Source organism: Ixodes scapularis, unplaced genomic scaffold, assembly GCF_016920785.2.
Source record: "Ixodes scapularis isolate PalLabHiFi unplaced genomic scaffold, ASM1692078v2 PGA_scaffold1__304_contigs__length_218370807, whole genome shotgun sequence".
Classification (NCBI taxonomy): domain Eukaryota; kingdom Metazoa; phylum Arthropoda; class Arachnida; order Ixodida; family Ixodidae; genus Ixodes; species Ixodes scapularis.
Window position 1 is genome coordinate 45,965,967 of NW_024609846.1, and position 15,476 is coordinate 45,981,442.

Below are 15,476 nucleotides of genomic sequence, written 5' to 3' on the forward strand. Positions count from 1 at the left end.
AACAGTGCCCGCCCTTTTATAGATGCTTTTCCTTTTTTTGTATTTAGCTTTTGCTTCTCGCTTCCTCGTCCCGGACAAAGCGCTGCGACAGTCTGGAAACTCCGAGGAGACACGCCGAGGGAGGGCAGTCTCGCTTTTAACTGAGCCAAAACGAAAAATAAATAGAAATAAAGTAAAGTAAAATCAGATATAACAACACACTTTTTAAAGCACCTGAAAGAGAACCGCAGAGTTCTAGGGGAAGGCTTCTTTCTGCTCGGGCTCAGTTTCATTTTTTTTAAAATATTATTTCAGTTTTTGAGCGCTTTCTCGAGACGGCTGTTGCGTTTTAAAACCAAAAGTGTCCGAGGTGAATTCTTATAATAGCACACATTTTAACAATGTTTGCCGTCACTCGCTTAGAAATTATGATAATGCGCTTTTCCACATATTTTTTAGTGGATGATTCAGCAAAGTGAGCTTATTTCGTTTCTTTACTGAGCCTGGGTGCGTAAGTATTTGACACACACACAAAAAAAAAGGGGGAGGTTGTGCAGGCGATTGCTGTGTCATGGGCACATCTCAGCGTTCTTCATTTGGCCTAATTTATATTTCGGGAACGATACAAAATGTCGTTAAAAAAAAATGCAATTATGGTCGGGACAGCTTAATAACAAAAAAAAAACAAAAAAAACTACAAAAAAATTCGCCTCCAGCACGAGGTCGTTGCGTCTCACCTGGCTTCGGCTGCGCGTGGGACAAAGTGTAATCAAACTCAGAGCAGTGTTGTACAAAATACTCAACAAAAGTATTTAAAATAAAATACTAAATACTTATTTTAAAATGCATCTTCATTAATATTTAAGTAACGTTTGCTACCAACTATCTCGAGAAGAATACAAATACTTTGACAAAGTAATTGCATTACGTTCGAAGATTCTCGGCAACTAGTTGGTTCAAGCAGGTAATATAAGAGTAAAAAAAAAAGTAAAAAAAAAGGGTGGTGCTCTACTTGTTATGACTTCGCTGATAATCACATTCTGCTGTTATCTTTATGACCTTCAAGAAGGCACTCAGCTGCTGCAATCGAAGTTTACTTTGAAATAATTCGGGATATGCAACATCATAGGTACCGAAACATTTTAGATGTAAGGGGGACCCACGTATTGTAGGCATGGCAACTGGCGTGCTTTGGTTTGGCGCTAGACTCGGCATTGCGAAATAAGTTTGCAATAAGTTTTTGACGCGATTCGGTGGACTTGTCACATAGTCCGGCATTGCATATCCCTGAAAGCCGAACTAGAAGTTGATGAGGCAGCCATACTTGATGATGAGTACGCGAGTGAATCACAAACGACAGACAGGAGAAACATCGGCTAGACGATAGCGACTTCTTTTGCTGATCAACAACCGAGAGCGAGTATGTTGTCTCCCCAGCCAAGGGCAAGAAGGAGCGCCTGCACCTTCAAACTGCCAAAAAATATATGTAAAGAGACAAACACAAGTAACACATGAGAGTGCCCACGAAACCACTTTCAATCCCTGACTCCACCTGGCGAAGAACAAGGTTGGAGGATTTTGAGAATGAGACAAGGTGGGCATTCGTAAGGGGATGAAAGAAACGCTTTTGAACGAGCTTGAGATCCTATGTTAAGCAACAAGAGGCACACAAGGGGCTTTGGGGAAGCCTAATCTATGTCACTGCAGCTCAATCAATCCAGCAGAATCTAGTTCTCTTAGCCGACGAAGTGTTCGCGCTCACTTCAAACCGGGCTAGCGCATTTTCATACCAGGACCCCCTGAACCGGCGATTTCCTAAAATGTTCCATAGTGATTTTACCAAGCGTTGGCGTCACAATCTTCTGCTGACGGAACCAGTCTAGCTTCAGACGAAATGTGTAAAATCCCGATGAAGTCACCAGCACTTTGCTATCTCCAAGCATAACGTGCCATTCAAAACCAGCCCGAAAAAAAAAAAAAAAAAAGAAAAGAAAAACCGGGCAGGAGGACACATAAAGGCGGGCATACTTGGGGCTATCCCTTGGTATTTTTGTATAGGCATTCGGAGAGTACGTTTTTCTCCTGCCTTGCTTCCTGTCCTGTGCTTGGACGCTTGCCCCCAACTCTGATATCGGTTCAGCTTTGCGCTGGGGTATGACGATCCCTAGCTCCATATATCGTTCCGGCGACAAATATTTTCGAAGGTCGAAAAATGTATTTGAGACACTGAGGCCAAGATAGTGAAAAATGTATTTAAGATAGAGTAGCAAATACTATAGACAAAATGTATTTGCAATATACTGAAATACTGCCAAAAGTATTTGAAAATACAGTATTTTAATCAGAGTATTTCAGATAGGCACAAGTCTGAATCAAAGACAGAAAGCTCGCACTCAAAGCGGAACATCTACCGAGTCCTTGGCCTGCCACCGACTATAAGTCATAACACATGGAGGAACGTGCAGCGTTGCAGTACTGTAGAAACTAAACAACAACGTAATTTCAGGGTTTCATGTCTAGTACTAGTAAGAGGCTTGGGCGAAATCACTTCGGTTTAGAGACACTTTCCGCTGAGCAAGCTCTGGTGTACAAAGGTCATCCAGATTATCTGTTTTCGTATTTTAAGATCCACTCTTTCTTGTTGAAGGGATACTGAATCAAAATTTAAAATATACCTCTCAAGCCCAGATATAAGTTGAACCACCGCCTCCTCTATACTCACAAAGCCTGGCAGTTCGACGACGGAGCCGTAGAGCGCCCGCTCGCAGATTTGGAGCGCGAGGATCTGGTAGTAGAGACCCTTTCTCGTGGAAGCCTGCAGTGAGCGCACAGATTTTGCAGCGGCGAGCACGCGCGAAGAACCCGAGGAGCACGAGCGGACATTCCATGGCGCGGGAGAAGTGTGTTTTGGCCTCTCGCCGCAGCGGGGCGCCCGTTACTTGACTCTCCTCTCATCCGTTGTCTGCCGCTCTACCTTTTCACTTTCGGCGGCCGCGTCTCACGGCGATCTGCCAGGCTTTGTCAGTATAGAGGAGGCTATAATTGAACATAATCAACTCCATCTGCTGATGACAATCGCACGCACGCTTGCATCTAAAACGGGTGGCTTTACTTTTTGTTCTAACTGTTCGACTCTGGCGAGCGCTTCAAATTCAGCCATGGAGGAGCGCGGTACGTTTCGGAAATTCGTCGCGCCCGCAACGATGCCCGCGACGTCATCAGCCTCCCTAGGGTCGAGCGTACGGTACTTATGAGCGTTGACGCTCGGGGGCGTCAACGCGTTACTACTTCGCTTAGTCAGACTACCCGAGGGCTGTGACACGTCACCGGGGGATGGCGGAGCCGGCGGAGTAGCGGAGTCGTGCACGCTATGACAACACCAGGGTCGACCGCCTCACCAAGAGCGAGCTGTTCCGGTGTGCGCTTTTGGAGAACACACTCGGAGGAACTGCTGGGTTCCACCGATTTTCCTCTTCGGTAAATTCATACTCTGCAGCACACCGGGGTTCCTCACGTAGTCATCACCCCGAAGTGCTCGCCGCACAAGCGATCACCTTCTACAGGAGGCCAGATGGGAAAAGACAGGCGCGTGAGATTTCCGGCAGTCTCACGATTCACTAGTGTGTTTCCATAGCCTTCTGCGACACAGTGTTTCGGCTTTTTGCCCTAGACTCGTCAAGAACCCCTCCCCCCCCCCCCCCCCCCCCCCCACTTCTCTCGAAAACTGTTTCGAAGGTAACGTTACCGAGACTGATACACCCACAACAAGCGGAACGGCGAAACAACAAGACTGATGAGACCAAAATGATAGATGGATGCTAAAGGCTGTCGCAAAGTAGTGCATCGTCTACTCCGCGGCATGACCGATATGGCAACATCGGCAACGTCGGTTGCGGGGGCGAGCTCCCTGCTTTTTGAAGCGGACGATATCGTCGCGAGATGGCTAAGAAACCTCTGTTATCTCGCACGAGGCTCAAACATTTCCTGCCTCATGTTATCGAGGCAGGACGACGAGGTAATTTCTGCTTACCTGATTTACCATCCGGCCGATCACAACGACCAGACTCGGCGAGGGCGCAGCTTCACGAAAAACTAAATATCGCATTGAAGGCGGCATTAGAGTAGGCATTCTTCATTTATTAAAGCGAGCCGGGAAGCAGGCCGAGTCTGTCGAGGCAGCAGGGCGGGGGTATCACTCGAGTATTTCACGCAGCCTATCGCATCGAGAGTATTGTCACGCTACCGCGAAGAAACAATTACATCCCGACGATTTTGCGACATTCCTTGTCTAAGGGGCGAACATTAATCGAAAGAAGGGAAGGCATCGGTTTAGAGGGAGCTTTCGCTGGTCTCGACGGGCGAGGCTTGCGCCACTGTCCAAGCGGGCGCACAAAGCACAAAGAACACGACTGTATATAATTCTTATATTATCACATAAAAACTACCAGAAAAATACACTCACACTGCCACGACACTTAGGACGTCGACTGCGACTAAGTTGGACGGCGAGGCGATTGCTGAATTCCCGCATGGTAGCATAAAAAGTACCGCGCACAAAGGCGGATACTGCCACAGCTCTTCAACGTAAACTCGGGTCCTTTCGAGAGGTCGGCATCCCTCAGCGAAAACGACTTTAAAAGCAGCGCGCGCCATGTTGAAATAGATAGTTCATCAAGCCCGGATGTCAGTGATGTCAAAAAATGAGCGGAAGAGATTGGCTGGCGGAGTGAGTCCAGGATGGTCAACTGTGTTTTGGCTTTCTTCACAAAACCTTCGTTATTACGTTCTGGCCTAATTAGCGTTTCCCATATAGTGGCGCTGTCGTCGGCAGGCCGATGCCACCAGGACATTTAATCCAAGCTTCATAATAAAAAAAATCATGTTCTTTTTTTCATTGTCGTTTAATTGAGTTTAAAATGCGGTTTCTCGCGTTGCTCATAAAAATATTAATGTGTATGAGGTTCTACCGCTACTTACGTCCTGTTGAATAAAAAAAAGAATGAGCTCCAGAATTTTGTTTTCCTTAACCGTTTAAGTGTCAAGGATTCACGCGGGGAAAGTATAATGATACGTTACGAAGGAATGTTTCTCCCCACAGTATGGTGATCGAACTCACTCGAGGATAATCGGCCTCTTTACTTTTCCAAAGTCGAGCCCGGCACGCTATAGATCACTTCCGCATACTTCGGGATTTGCGCGCGGGATGCGCGCAGGCACTCGCCAACGGCATATAGCGCACACGCAGCCATTCCCTATATGCGTTTGTGCGCACATCAGCTTACAAACGCGATGACGCAAAACCTTCTCGGAGTGTGTAGGCAGAAGACAAACAAAAAGGAGCATCGCGACGACGAAAGCTCTTTATCAGCTACATATCCACCTAATTCTTTACGATTCGATAGTTGATTTCGTTCCGAGGTTCGTTTATTTTTAGGCGGGGTTCACACCGCTCATACCATAATACAAAGAACAGTCTGCCAACACGAGTCACCGCAATATCCGTGGTTCGAATGCCGCCTGCCAAGTTTTCTCCTTCAACTCATTGTCGTGCGGCATTTGAAGCAGGGACCTAGCGGTGACTCGTGTTCGATTCTGTATGCAGACTGTCTTTTGTATGATGATGTATAGGCGGCGCGACCCTGGCTTTATAAAGTCACTATATACTGACCGCTTGATAAGCGCAGAGCGTGGTGAGTTCTGAGCTTCTCATTTATCGCTCGGCAGCCAATCAGAGTCCGGCACAAGCTAATGAGGACACCTGAGAACCAATCATGACGCAAGAATCTCGAACAAAATTAGCCGTGCCCGGTGTTTCCTACCACAGTCCCACTACCCGTACATGATACAAGGGACACGGTATTCAATGTGACCTTCGTACAAGAAACGCCTTCGATTTGACCTTTTATACACGGAACGCCGGAAACAGTGTCGGCAAACTGTCTTTTGTATGACGTAGTAGCGGTGCGATCGCGGCTTTCAGTTGACTATAAACAGTGATTAGCAAACAACAGTGCGAAACGTTTATCCTCTAAACCTTCGACCCCAAGCGTTTACAAAAGAAAAGAAATAAAAAGTGGTACGATAATTTGATGACATAAATTGGGTATATTTATAAAGTAGCGGGAGAAGGGAGCCGAGGGAAATAGAATACGAGATAAGAAATAAACAACCCTATTTCAAGGTGGTCTTAAGTAGAAATATTTCCGAAGTCTGGAGTTACTCGAGAGTCGAAACTCAGACGAGTATACCTTGCCCGACGATCCGGATACACGGACTCCCTGTGGGTCGAACGAAGACGAGATTGCGACCTTTTTAGTTCTATTCGCTAGACAACATTTGACGAAAAAAAGAAAAAAACGATTGCCATCAAAAAGGTTTTATTAAATAAAAAAAAAACATATATCAAGATTAAAGTGAGGCACGTCGAAATCTGCGATGTGATAATTCTTTTTTTAAAGTATGTTTTAAGAGTTGGAGGAAATTTATGGCACGCGCGCGTATACGCCGCTTTCTTTAGTTACCCTGCCAATTTTAGTGTTACCCTTCACACAGGTATTGGCTTGCGCGCCTGAAAGATGCGCCTTCTTTGTTTCCTTACATATGTGCCGATTTCTCGAAAACGCATCGTTTGTTCGCCGTGATATTCTATTCTCTTATTGGAGCAAAAATATTTCAATAACAAGTGATGATAAATTTTCGTTATGTACCGCGGCGTTTGTAGGGTGTATTGGTATTGAGCGTTCGTTTCGCGGAAGTAAATCTATGACATTACGGTTGTAGGATAAATAAAAGAAAGGAAGATAAGTATGAGGCGTCTCGATTAAGAAACACGCGAGATTACGTCAAACAGGATGGAAATCCGCATTATATATACACACACACACACACACACACATATATATATATATATATATATATATATATATATATATATATATATATATATATATATATATATATATATGTATATAGGTGAAGTAAGGTAAATATAAGAAACAATGGACCGGGAAAAGTTAATAAGTCAAAGATGCGTACTGTCGGAGTTACTACTTCGAAATTTATTACGACGTTTCGAGCGGGGACCACTCTTCATCAGATGAAGCAAACAGGTGCACACAGGGCCTGGCTAACTTCCCACTGTGTAAACGTACCCACAACACAATATTAGATCACTGGCAAGAATGCTTTTAAGCTTAAATATCTTGGAAGTGTTGCTACACTTAAGCCTAGCTTTGTCAGTGGCTCTAGAATCAACTAGATCGAAAGAGGGCAAAGACAAGCGGGCTGGGTCGACTTACTTCTTCGAGAGCGTTCTGCGACAAGTCCAGGGACTCCAGCTTCTCTTCGACTCCCCGGAAAGCATCCAAGTGGATCTCGGACACGTTGCTGTGATGCACCAACAGATGGAGGATTTCCAGACGGTCCAGCAGCCGGGGGGGAAAGCGGTCCAGTCTGCACGAGTCCCAATACTGCAGTGGGTGACAACTTTTAGAACACAGTAGAAGGTCCGCTTCAAACACGCGCTCGTTGCCTTCCAACATGCTTTGCCTGCGCGTGCGACGAAGCGTTATTGGAGTCAGAAAGCTCGCGCTGGAGGCGGAGCATCTACTGCATTCTTAACCTGTCACCCATCATAGGCTGAGCAGGCACCAAAAGTACACTGTCTATTATTATTGTCTTATTCTGAGACTACAACTGAAAGCTCGGCGAGCAGGCGTGGTAATTGGTTACTCATGTAGAGCGAGCGAGACAAAGGTTAGCGAAAGTTTTATGTTTAGAAGTCCCATTCAAATTCCAAACCAACTGAAATATAGTGGATTGAAAGGTCCCGATTTCGTAGGAGAACCTTACAAATCAGTATCCGGCTAGTACAATTATTTTGGGGTCTGCCTATTTATGTCATCTTTAGCTTCGCGTGGAAAAATCTTCCTTACCTCAGTTTATTAGCTTTCTCATGCCAATTAAGATTTGTATAACGAACACAATACTCGAGAGAAAAAAAAGAACTTCGAAGTGATGCGTGACCTCGCTGTTCTAGCACCACAAACACCAATTTTTGTCCTTAAAAAAAATTAAAAGAAAAGGCAGTCCGGCAACTCTAACAATCTATTAGTAACTAACGTTAAGAACCACCGTTTTTCTACTCTTCAGGCGTACAAAAAGGTCGGTAGAAGATCTGTGACCCGTATTTCCTGCTTGTCTTTTCAGTGAGACGCAAAAAAAATTCTCAGCTCTGAGCCCATTATTCATTAGCGACGGACATTCAAAAACCGCCGAACGTGAACCATTTCTTTGTTGTCCTGTGCCGCGATCATTTTTAAGAAACTTTCTACGGTGACAAACCTTTCCTCCTTGTCTGTACTTAGCTCGTACGTGCTCGGTTGTACATCTTCGGCAGTATGAACGCGGTAATAGGGATCACAAATTGCTGTGGCGAACCTGCTATTTTATTCGAAGCCAGTGTTGTAGGCGTTACCGAAAAAAGTAACGAAATACGTTACTCGTTAAGGCCCGTTCACACTCTTGCGACCGAGTACCACTGAGAGAGACGAGATCTCTTACAACTTCTTAAATGTTTCTAGAATGAGGGAACACACTGACATTGTCGCGCCATCTATGCGGTGACCCTAGAACTGCATTTCACAAAAGCGAAGGTTTTGCGGGATTTCCGAGGTCAAATGTGCGTAATACCCATAGAAAGGCTCGTTTATAACATTGACAAAAGTTTTTCGAGCCAAAAAAGAAAGGATATTGCGCGAGAAATAAAAAAAAATATGCCGGACCGCCGAGTTTACACTGCTTCCCAATAGATGGCGCCAGTGTGTTCTCTGGTTTAAGAAGTTTTAAGGAACCCAGGTTTAAGAGGTCGCAAGCAGTCGCAAGAGTGTGAACGGGCCTTTACTTGCAGGTAAAAATAACACGTTACCGTACTACGTAACCCCAAAATAAAAGGAACGTGCGTGTTACCGTTACCGATAAAAAGTAACACACGTTACTTTAGCGTTACTTTTTTAATAATGAATTAACCCGTTTTACTGTTTTACTGTTACAGGTAGGCATACGCGCCATATTCTAGTTTTCGCTTTCTTATCGGAGCGCATCTTTGCGCCCGCGGTCCTGCCCCCCGGTGGTCGCGGCGCGAAGCCACCCCCTCGCCTCCCTCGTAGCATGGAGGGGAGTAGGGCGCAGGTCTGTTGCGCGTCTTAGCAACTGGGGAGCAGGACCGCGGGCGCAGAGATGCGCTCCGGTAAGAAATTGAAACCTACAAACCCGTTCAAATTGAGCGTTTTTAGAGAACGCCGTAATATACTGCCCCTGCGTTATATCCTTCTAAAAAGAGTTGATTTAGGGGTTTTCGGTGCCGCTGAGCAAGTTTCTGATTGGAACAATATGTCTATTTTCATTACTTAAAAAGTTGAGTAACGAATTTTAATTAATTAGCCGACTGGTCGTTACGAATAGCCCCGTATGCTATATCCCCCTGACCGGATAGCTCACCTGCACAAACCGCATTAGAGTAGCTTTCACGGCTTCTTTTTTAAAAAAATCTGTTAAGTTAAAAAAAAGAAACGCCCAGTATATATTTTGTGGGGGTATGCGAGAGAGGACGATGAAGATACATAGGGGGCCCCATAATGCAACGCGCGCAGTGTTGCATATGGGAAGTCACAGACCTACGCACCCATTCAGTTTCTCCGCTAAATTTATCGGGGAAGTTGAATCGGTGTATAGGTCTGTAACGTCCCATAATGTAACACTGCTCCTGTTGCATTATGGGATGTCACAGACCTACAGAGCAATTTAGTCTCTCTGCTAAATTTAGCGTGGAATTAAATTGGTGTATACGCCTCGCAAGTGGGCTCATTTTCGTCTTCTGCGCATGGGAAAGGAAGTAGCGGTGTCGTCAGAACGCCGAGCCCTGATTGGCTGATCGCGACTCCCTATCTCAGCGTCGTCTGCTCCTTTGCAACGTCGTCTGCTCGCAACATCGTCTGCGTCTGTCTTACCTTTCCTGCGACTTTCGGAAGAGCAGGTCTTTACGAGCGAGCTCGACTTCGCTTTTCAGAGAGGGCAGACCGAATAACTCGAGCGGTACGTTGTTTTTGTCTAACAGCAAGCAGACACGCACCAAGGAGGGACGTCAAAGGACTTACAGGCGAGGTGTCCCGAGGCGCCGAGGTTTGTGTACTAAGAACCGAGAGTGAGCGTGTTAGTGTCCGCAAGTTCCCTCCCAAATACATTTTTCCTCCTTTAGTGTGCGGCGAGACCCCTGACTCTTTAACGGCGTCGGCGGGTTGGCACAGTTAACGTCGTCTGCTTTACGTCTGCTAGTCAAAGCGATGGCTGCTTTACCTTTCCTGCGTCTGTCGGAGATTCACCGCTTTTTCACCGGCGAGAGTCACCGTTGCCTCGGGAAACAAGGAGATAACAAGAGGAAGAAATTGACCTCTTGATCTAAAATTGAGGTGCGATCAAAGTATAATACGGGAAGGGTTCACAAGGGTCGCGCGGGCATGTTCCATTCAGCACGCCAGCCGGTCGTGGGCAGACGGTCGCCGAGTCGCGGATTGCCTGCCTAACCGCTCATTCACACTGGAAGCGGATCCGCGTTCGCAAAGCGGTTGCGAACGCGGTTGTATAAAGATCCAGTACAATTGCACGCGCACTTGATGTCATCGAGTGCGCGTGCAATTGTACTGGGTCTTTATACAACCGCGTTCGCAACCGCTTTGCGAACGCGGATCCGCTTCCAGTGTGAATGAGCGGTAACTGCCGATCTCGCTTGGTCGCGCTCGGCGGAATCGTGGCCTTTGGAGCTTTTTTCGGGTGCTTGTGGATCCAGCGTTCTTGCTCGTGGTGGTCTGTTTCAAGTACTTTTTACGTTTTTCTTGCCGCTTGAAGTCAGGACGCGTGAGAAGCGCACGTAGAAAAATAAACGTGCGTGGGTCGTCGCGACCGCGACGCTGTCGGCCATGTTGATTTGATCGTAAGAAATGCGTAAGACAGCTTCGAAGCTGTCGTAGGATTTCGTCGTAACCTGCGCAAAACTTACGGAAATTTCGTTTCGTGAATACGAATTTGTTCTTAAGTTTTGTCTTACGCACATTTTTGGCGTAAGGTCGTATCATGAATCTGGCCTCTGCACTTCCGCAAGTCGCAGGGAAGGTAAGACAGACGCAGACGACGTTGCGAGCAGACGACGTTGCAAAGGAGCAGACGACGCTCAGATAGGGGGTCGTGATCAGCCAATCAGGGCTCGGCGTTCTGACGTCACCGCTACCCCCCTGCGCAAGAAGCAGACGAACTTGCCCTCCGCATGGGTTTGTGAAGTCCCATAGTGCAAGGTGCGCAGTGTTGCATTATGGGACTCTTAGGCTCCCGTTCCCGCATATAGCGGCCACGCCGATGCCGCTATATGCGGGAGCGGAGCCGAAGAGCTGCGCTCTAAAAAAAGCGTTTATTTTAATTGCATTCGTGCGTATAAAAACGCACGATCCCAATATGTTTGTTGTGTTTATAGGAGTTACCGTATTGTCTCTACTCGTTTGCCTTCGTAGTTTGTTGCTTACAACAGTCCCACTACGAATATGTTCAAGTGTCAGCATGTCTCCGTACTGCGCCCTTTACGCCGCACTGTAAACTCATGCAAATAGGTTGTCTCTCAGCGACAAATGTCTTTTATTCGGGCTTCTCGGCATCGGCTGTTTATTTTTGATCGCTCTATAAGGGCTAGCCAATTTCGATATTTACAAGCTTTATTAATGTTCGCTTCAGCGAACCAGTCACTCCATGAAAGTATTCAGCTCTCGTCTCTGTCATGCTTCGCTGTGAAAGCGTATGTAGGCCCATTTTATTTACCTACATTATATCCAGCATGTTTTCACAAAGCGAGCAGCGGTGTAGAAGTAAGCCAAATCTAGGGTGAATAAATATGTCGCAGCTTAAGCGACATCGCGAGGATCGCGATGTCGTAATTCTCGCGATGAGCGTTAGCGAATGTGACGACACGGACCTTAAATGTACGAGTTAATCTTATTAAGTAACACCCGAGTCATATATGAAAATAAAAAGATAGTTTAAGGTCGAAGAAAAACATAGTTTCTTATTTTTTCTCCCACAGTGTCGGGTTCTACAAAATGTAATTAACTATTACCCGCTTACCTGCACACTTTCTGTCTTTTCGTTAATGTATAAGTCGTTCTTTCCTGACGTGAGTTATCGCTTCTTCCATATGAGATCTGCGTTTCCAAGTGCGAGGGTAGCTTAACACAACGAACGAAATTATTTTTGCTATGCAATTCTACACCAGCGCACTGCGATTCATGCAAACTGAGCAGTATTTCCGTCCAACCGTTGCTCACACCAGACCCTCCCCCCCCCCCCCCCCCCCCTCCCCCCGGCCGGCTTATGCTGGAGCTTTTCACATCAGGGAAACAAACAAAAAAAAGCAAACACTTCTGGCAGACATACCGGATTTAGTTTCTGAACCAAATTTCTCACAATTGAACGTCACTATAGCTGGCAAAAAAGAAAAAAAAACTTTTTGTGCAAGGGTCATTGAGTCACTGCCATCACCCTCTTGTATAGTCGCTCGCCAAGCGTCAGTTGTCTGTTGCTGCAATGGAATCATAGATACACGTGGCACGCAAATAGCGCAGCAGAGGCCGACCGGTCACCTGTCGTGCCTGAGCCTGAGGTAGAGCACGGTTTGCTGGGCGTCCGCGAGACCCGACAGGGCGGTGCGCACGCGATCCGTCCTGTCCACTCTTTCGCAAGTCACGTCAAGCCCCTTGGACCTCTCCAGGCAGAGGCACGGGGAAACATGGGCCCGAGGCGGGCAGGAGAAGGCCCGAGGCATCCACTGGCCGGCGCCGAAGCCCGGCAGTAGCACCAGCAGGGCCAGGAACAGGACCGGGAGGGCCGGAGGCGCCGGTTTGGCCGCTGGTGCCGGTCCGCCCCGGCCCTGGAACCAGCAGCAGCATTGCCGGCGCACCGACCACCCCGGGTGCATCGGGGCGCCGGGATTCCTCGGGGAGTCCCTGGGCAAGGAAGAACGGAACCGGCGTTCAACCCAACGTTTGTTCAACCCGATGTTTGGTTCGCAAACTAAACGTTCAACCCAACGTTTGGTCAAACACTCGAACCCAATGTTTGGTCAAACACTAGGTTATAGTACGGTGCCAGGAACGTGTCTCTGACTGGTGTGTTCTCCGCGTCCGAAAAAGTGGTTCCTCGATTTCCGCCTTGTGACGTCATATAAGTGTCACGCTGTTGCCGGCCGCGATCCTAGCGGCGATCACGGCAGCGGTGGTGGATGTGGCAGACGCCTGTTCCGCTGCACGTCGCTCTCCAGCTTGACAGGCCAGGAAGTCTTAGCAGCCGGGATTTGGGACGCTGCGACGACAGCGACACTCACGTTCGCTCGTGCTTTTTGCCGAAGCTTCTATACGGCCAACCACCAGGATCGCGACACCCCCAGCATGACACTCCGGGGTTCGTGACGTCAGTTGGTGCCACTTCGCACTACCTTTGATGTATGGGCTGGAGAGGGCGATCGACACACCAGTCGGTAAGAAACGCAGGGCGAAGCGAGTTCCGAGAACCTTGTTTTTATGACTCCGCCGTCAATGTTATTGAGCAGTGATGCCAAACTATTGAAAAAATTGCTACCAATACTATTGATAGTTTTTTTTTCAGAACTATCAGTAGTGGACTATCGAATGTATTATCGATAGTGCAATAGATAGTACTATCGATAGTTGACTTTTGGTCGACTATCGATACTATCAAATGTCAGCTTTCAAAAAACTATCGAGTGATACGAAAAGGAAAGAGCTACCCAAAAACAAAATGACCGCGGATATGTTCGAGCAGAGAACGCGAGGTTCTGGGAAATGGATGAAATAGAAGGGAAACAAAAAATAAAGCTTCATTCTCATACAATGAATTTAGAATTAAAACAGAAATGGCGTTTTGCTAGCTTTTCAGCGGATATATTTTGTGTATTCATAAGGTTCAGATATCAGGCTTCCCACTACAATCTGCCGGATGTGTAAGACAATACAAAGTATATTCAGTATATTTTTTTTTTGCCTTTGAGCTACGAAAAAAACCTCACTGAAAACATTTAGCGTCAGGATTTTCACGAGGTTTTTTTTTTACGCTTGTCTCCTTTATTATTCGATTGTCCCATATTTTTCATAGCCTTTACCACTGACCGCTGAAATGAAGCACTCTGCTGGGGATCATACATTGTTTTTAACGTGAAACGTTTATGGTTAGGTTTTCAGGTAAAATGAAGCCTTAAAAAGCGTAACAGCGAATTTCCCCGCTAAAGTTAGCGGGGATAGTGACGTCACATGGATTTATGTGAAGTGACCGGTACACAAAATCAGTTTCGCCGCTAAATTTGGAGGTAAAATTCGCGGTTACGCGGTTACGGTCACGTGACATGGTCACGTTAATATACGCCAAGTCAATTTCCCCGAAAGATTGAGCGGGAAACCAACGTCACATATGACTTCGTATCACGCAACCGATAACAAATTCTGTTTCCCCGCTTGCTTTAGAAAAAATTGACGTCACATTACCTACACCTCGTGTGCCTCACACCAAAATGCTCGGCGTCCCCCTTGACGACAAAGTGGACTTCCAGCGCCACATCTGCATGCAAAGTAGCCTCCAAAGCCAGGCGCACACTAAGCTTCGTAACCCCCCTGTCACGCGACCTTCCACCAGAGGCATTCAGAAATCTACACATTTCCCTCGTCTCACGCCAGCTGGAGTTTTGCTGTGCGATATAGGGGCCACACCAGCAGTCACGCCCATATGCCCTAGCAAACATTCAAAGAAGCATTTACGCTCTACCGCCACAGCACCCTCAGAAGCAGCCTCCTCAGTTATCGGAACCTTAGCACCGACTCCCTCCTCCGCAACGATGATTCGCGGACGCTACGGCATCGTAGAGACGTCGCCTCCATCGGGCTGTTCTGTCATGTTATGAGTGCGGACGGCATGGACTGCCCCAACACACCGAGTCTCAACAGGCGTACTGGCCCTCTGCAACCGGTGCTGACGCGCACTCTCCGCCACAGGAGAACATGCCTCCAACGAGCCGCTGAGCTCTGGTTTGCGCTACCCTCTGAGCTGACCCCAGTGATCCCTAACAACAGGGACTCCTTAAAAGAACTCTGCGAGTTGATATCCAGGGAGGATGGCTGGCACCTGTGACCCGACTCCTGCTGGCTGGGGGCGCCTTAGTGCTGTTAGTTTTTTCGTCGCTGGGTGTCGGCCGGCGCGGGCAGCGGATCGGATGCGAGTGCTGTCTCGTTGTTAAGCTGGGACTCGTGTCCAGCCGGCGAGGAGACGCGGTACTCGCGTCCGGTCTATGCTGGCGCCGACCGATATTCGGTGGTGGGTGGCTGTCGGTGCTAGGGCGTTCTTGTCTGGCGGATGTTGCTGTGACACGCTTTCCAGATCAGCGCCCCCTCCCCCCC

At 47.4% G+C, this 15,476-nt stretch overlaps 1 protein-coding gene and 1 pseudogene across 1 annotated transcript in view; one reads left to right on the forward strand and one right to left on the reverse strand.

The window, feature by feature from the left end:
• Positions 1 to 12,991, reverse strand: part of LOC8052214 (chondroadherin-like protein) — a 192,470-nt gene extending 179,479 nt beyond the window's left edge. Inside the window, exons 1-2 of the mRNA XM_042290151.1 lie at positions 12,657 to 12,991; positions 7,278 to 7,431 (exon numbers count right to left, since the gene is read on the reverse strand). Of these exons, the coding sequence (XP_042146085.1) occupies positions 7,278 to 7,431; positions 12,657 to 12,991 (489 nt within the window). The remainder of the gene's footprint in view (positions 1 to 7,277; positions 7,432 to 12,656) is intronic.
• Positions 12,992 to 13,070: 79 nt separating this feature from the next.
• LOC115319980 lies at positions 13,071 to 15,210 on the forward strand (annotated as a pseudogene).
• Positions 15,211 to 15,476: the final 266 nt, after the last annotated feature.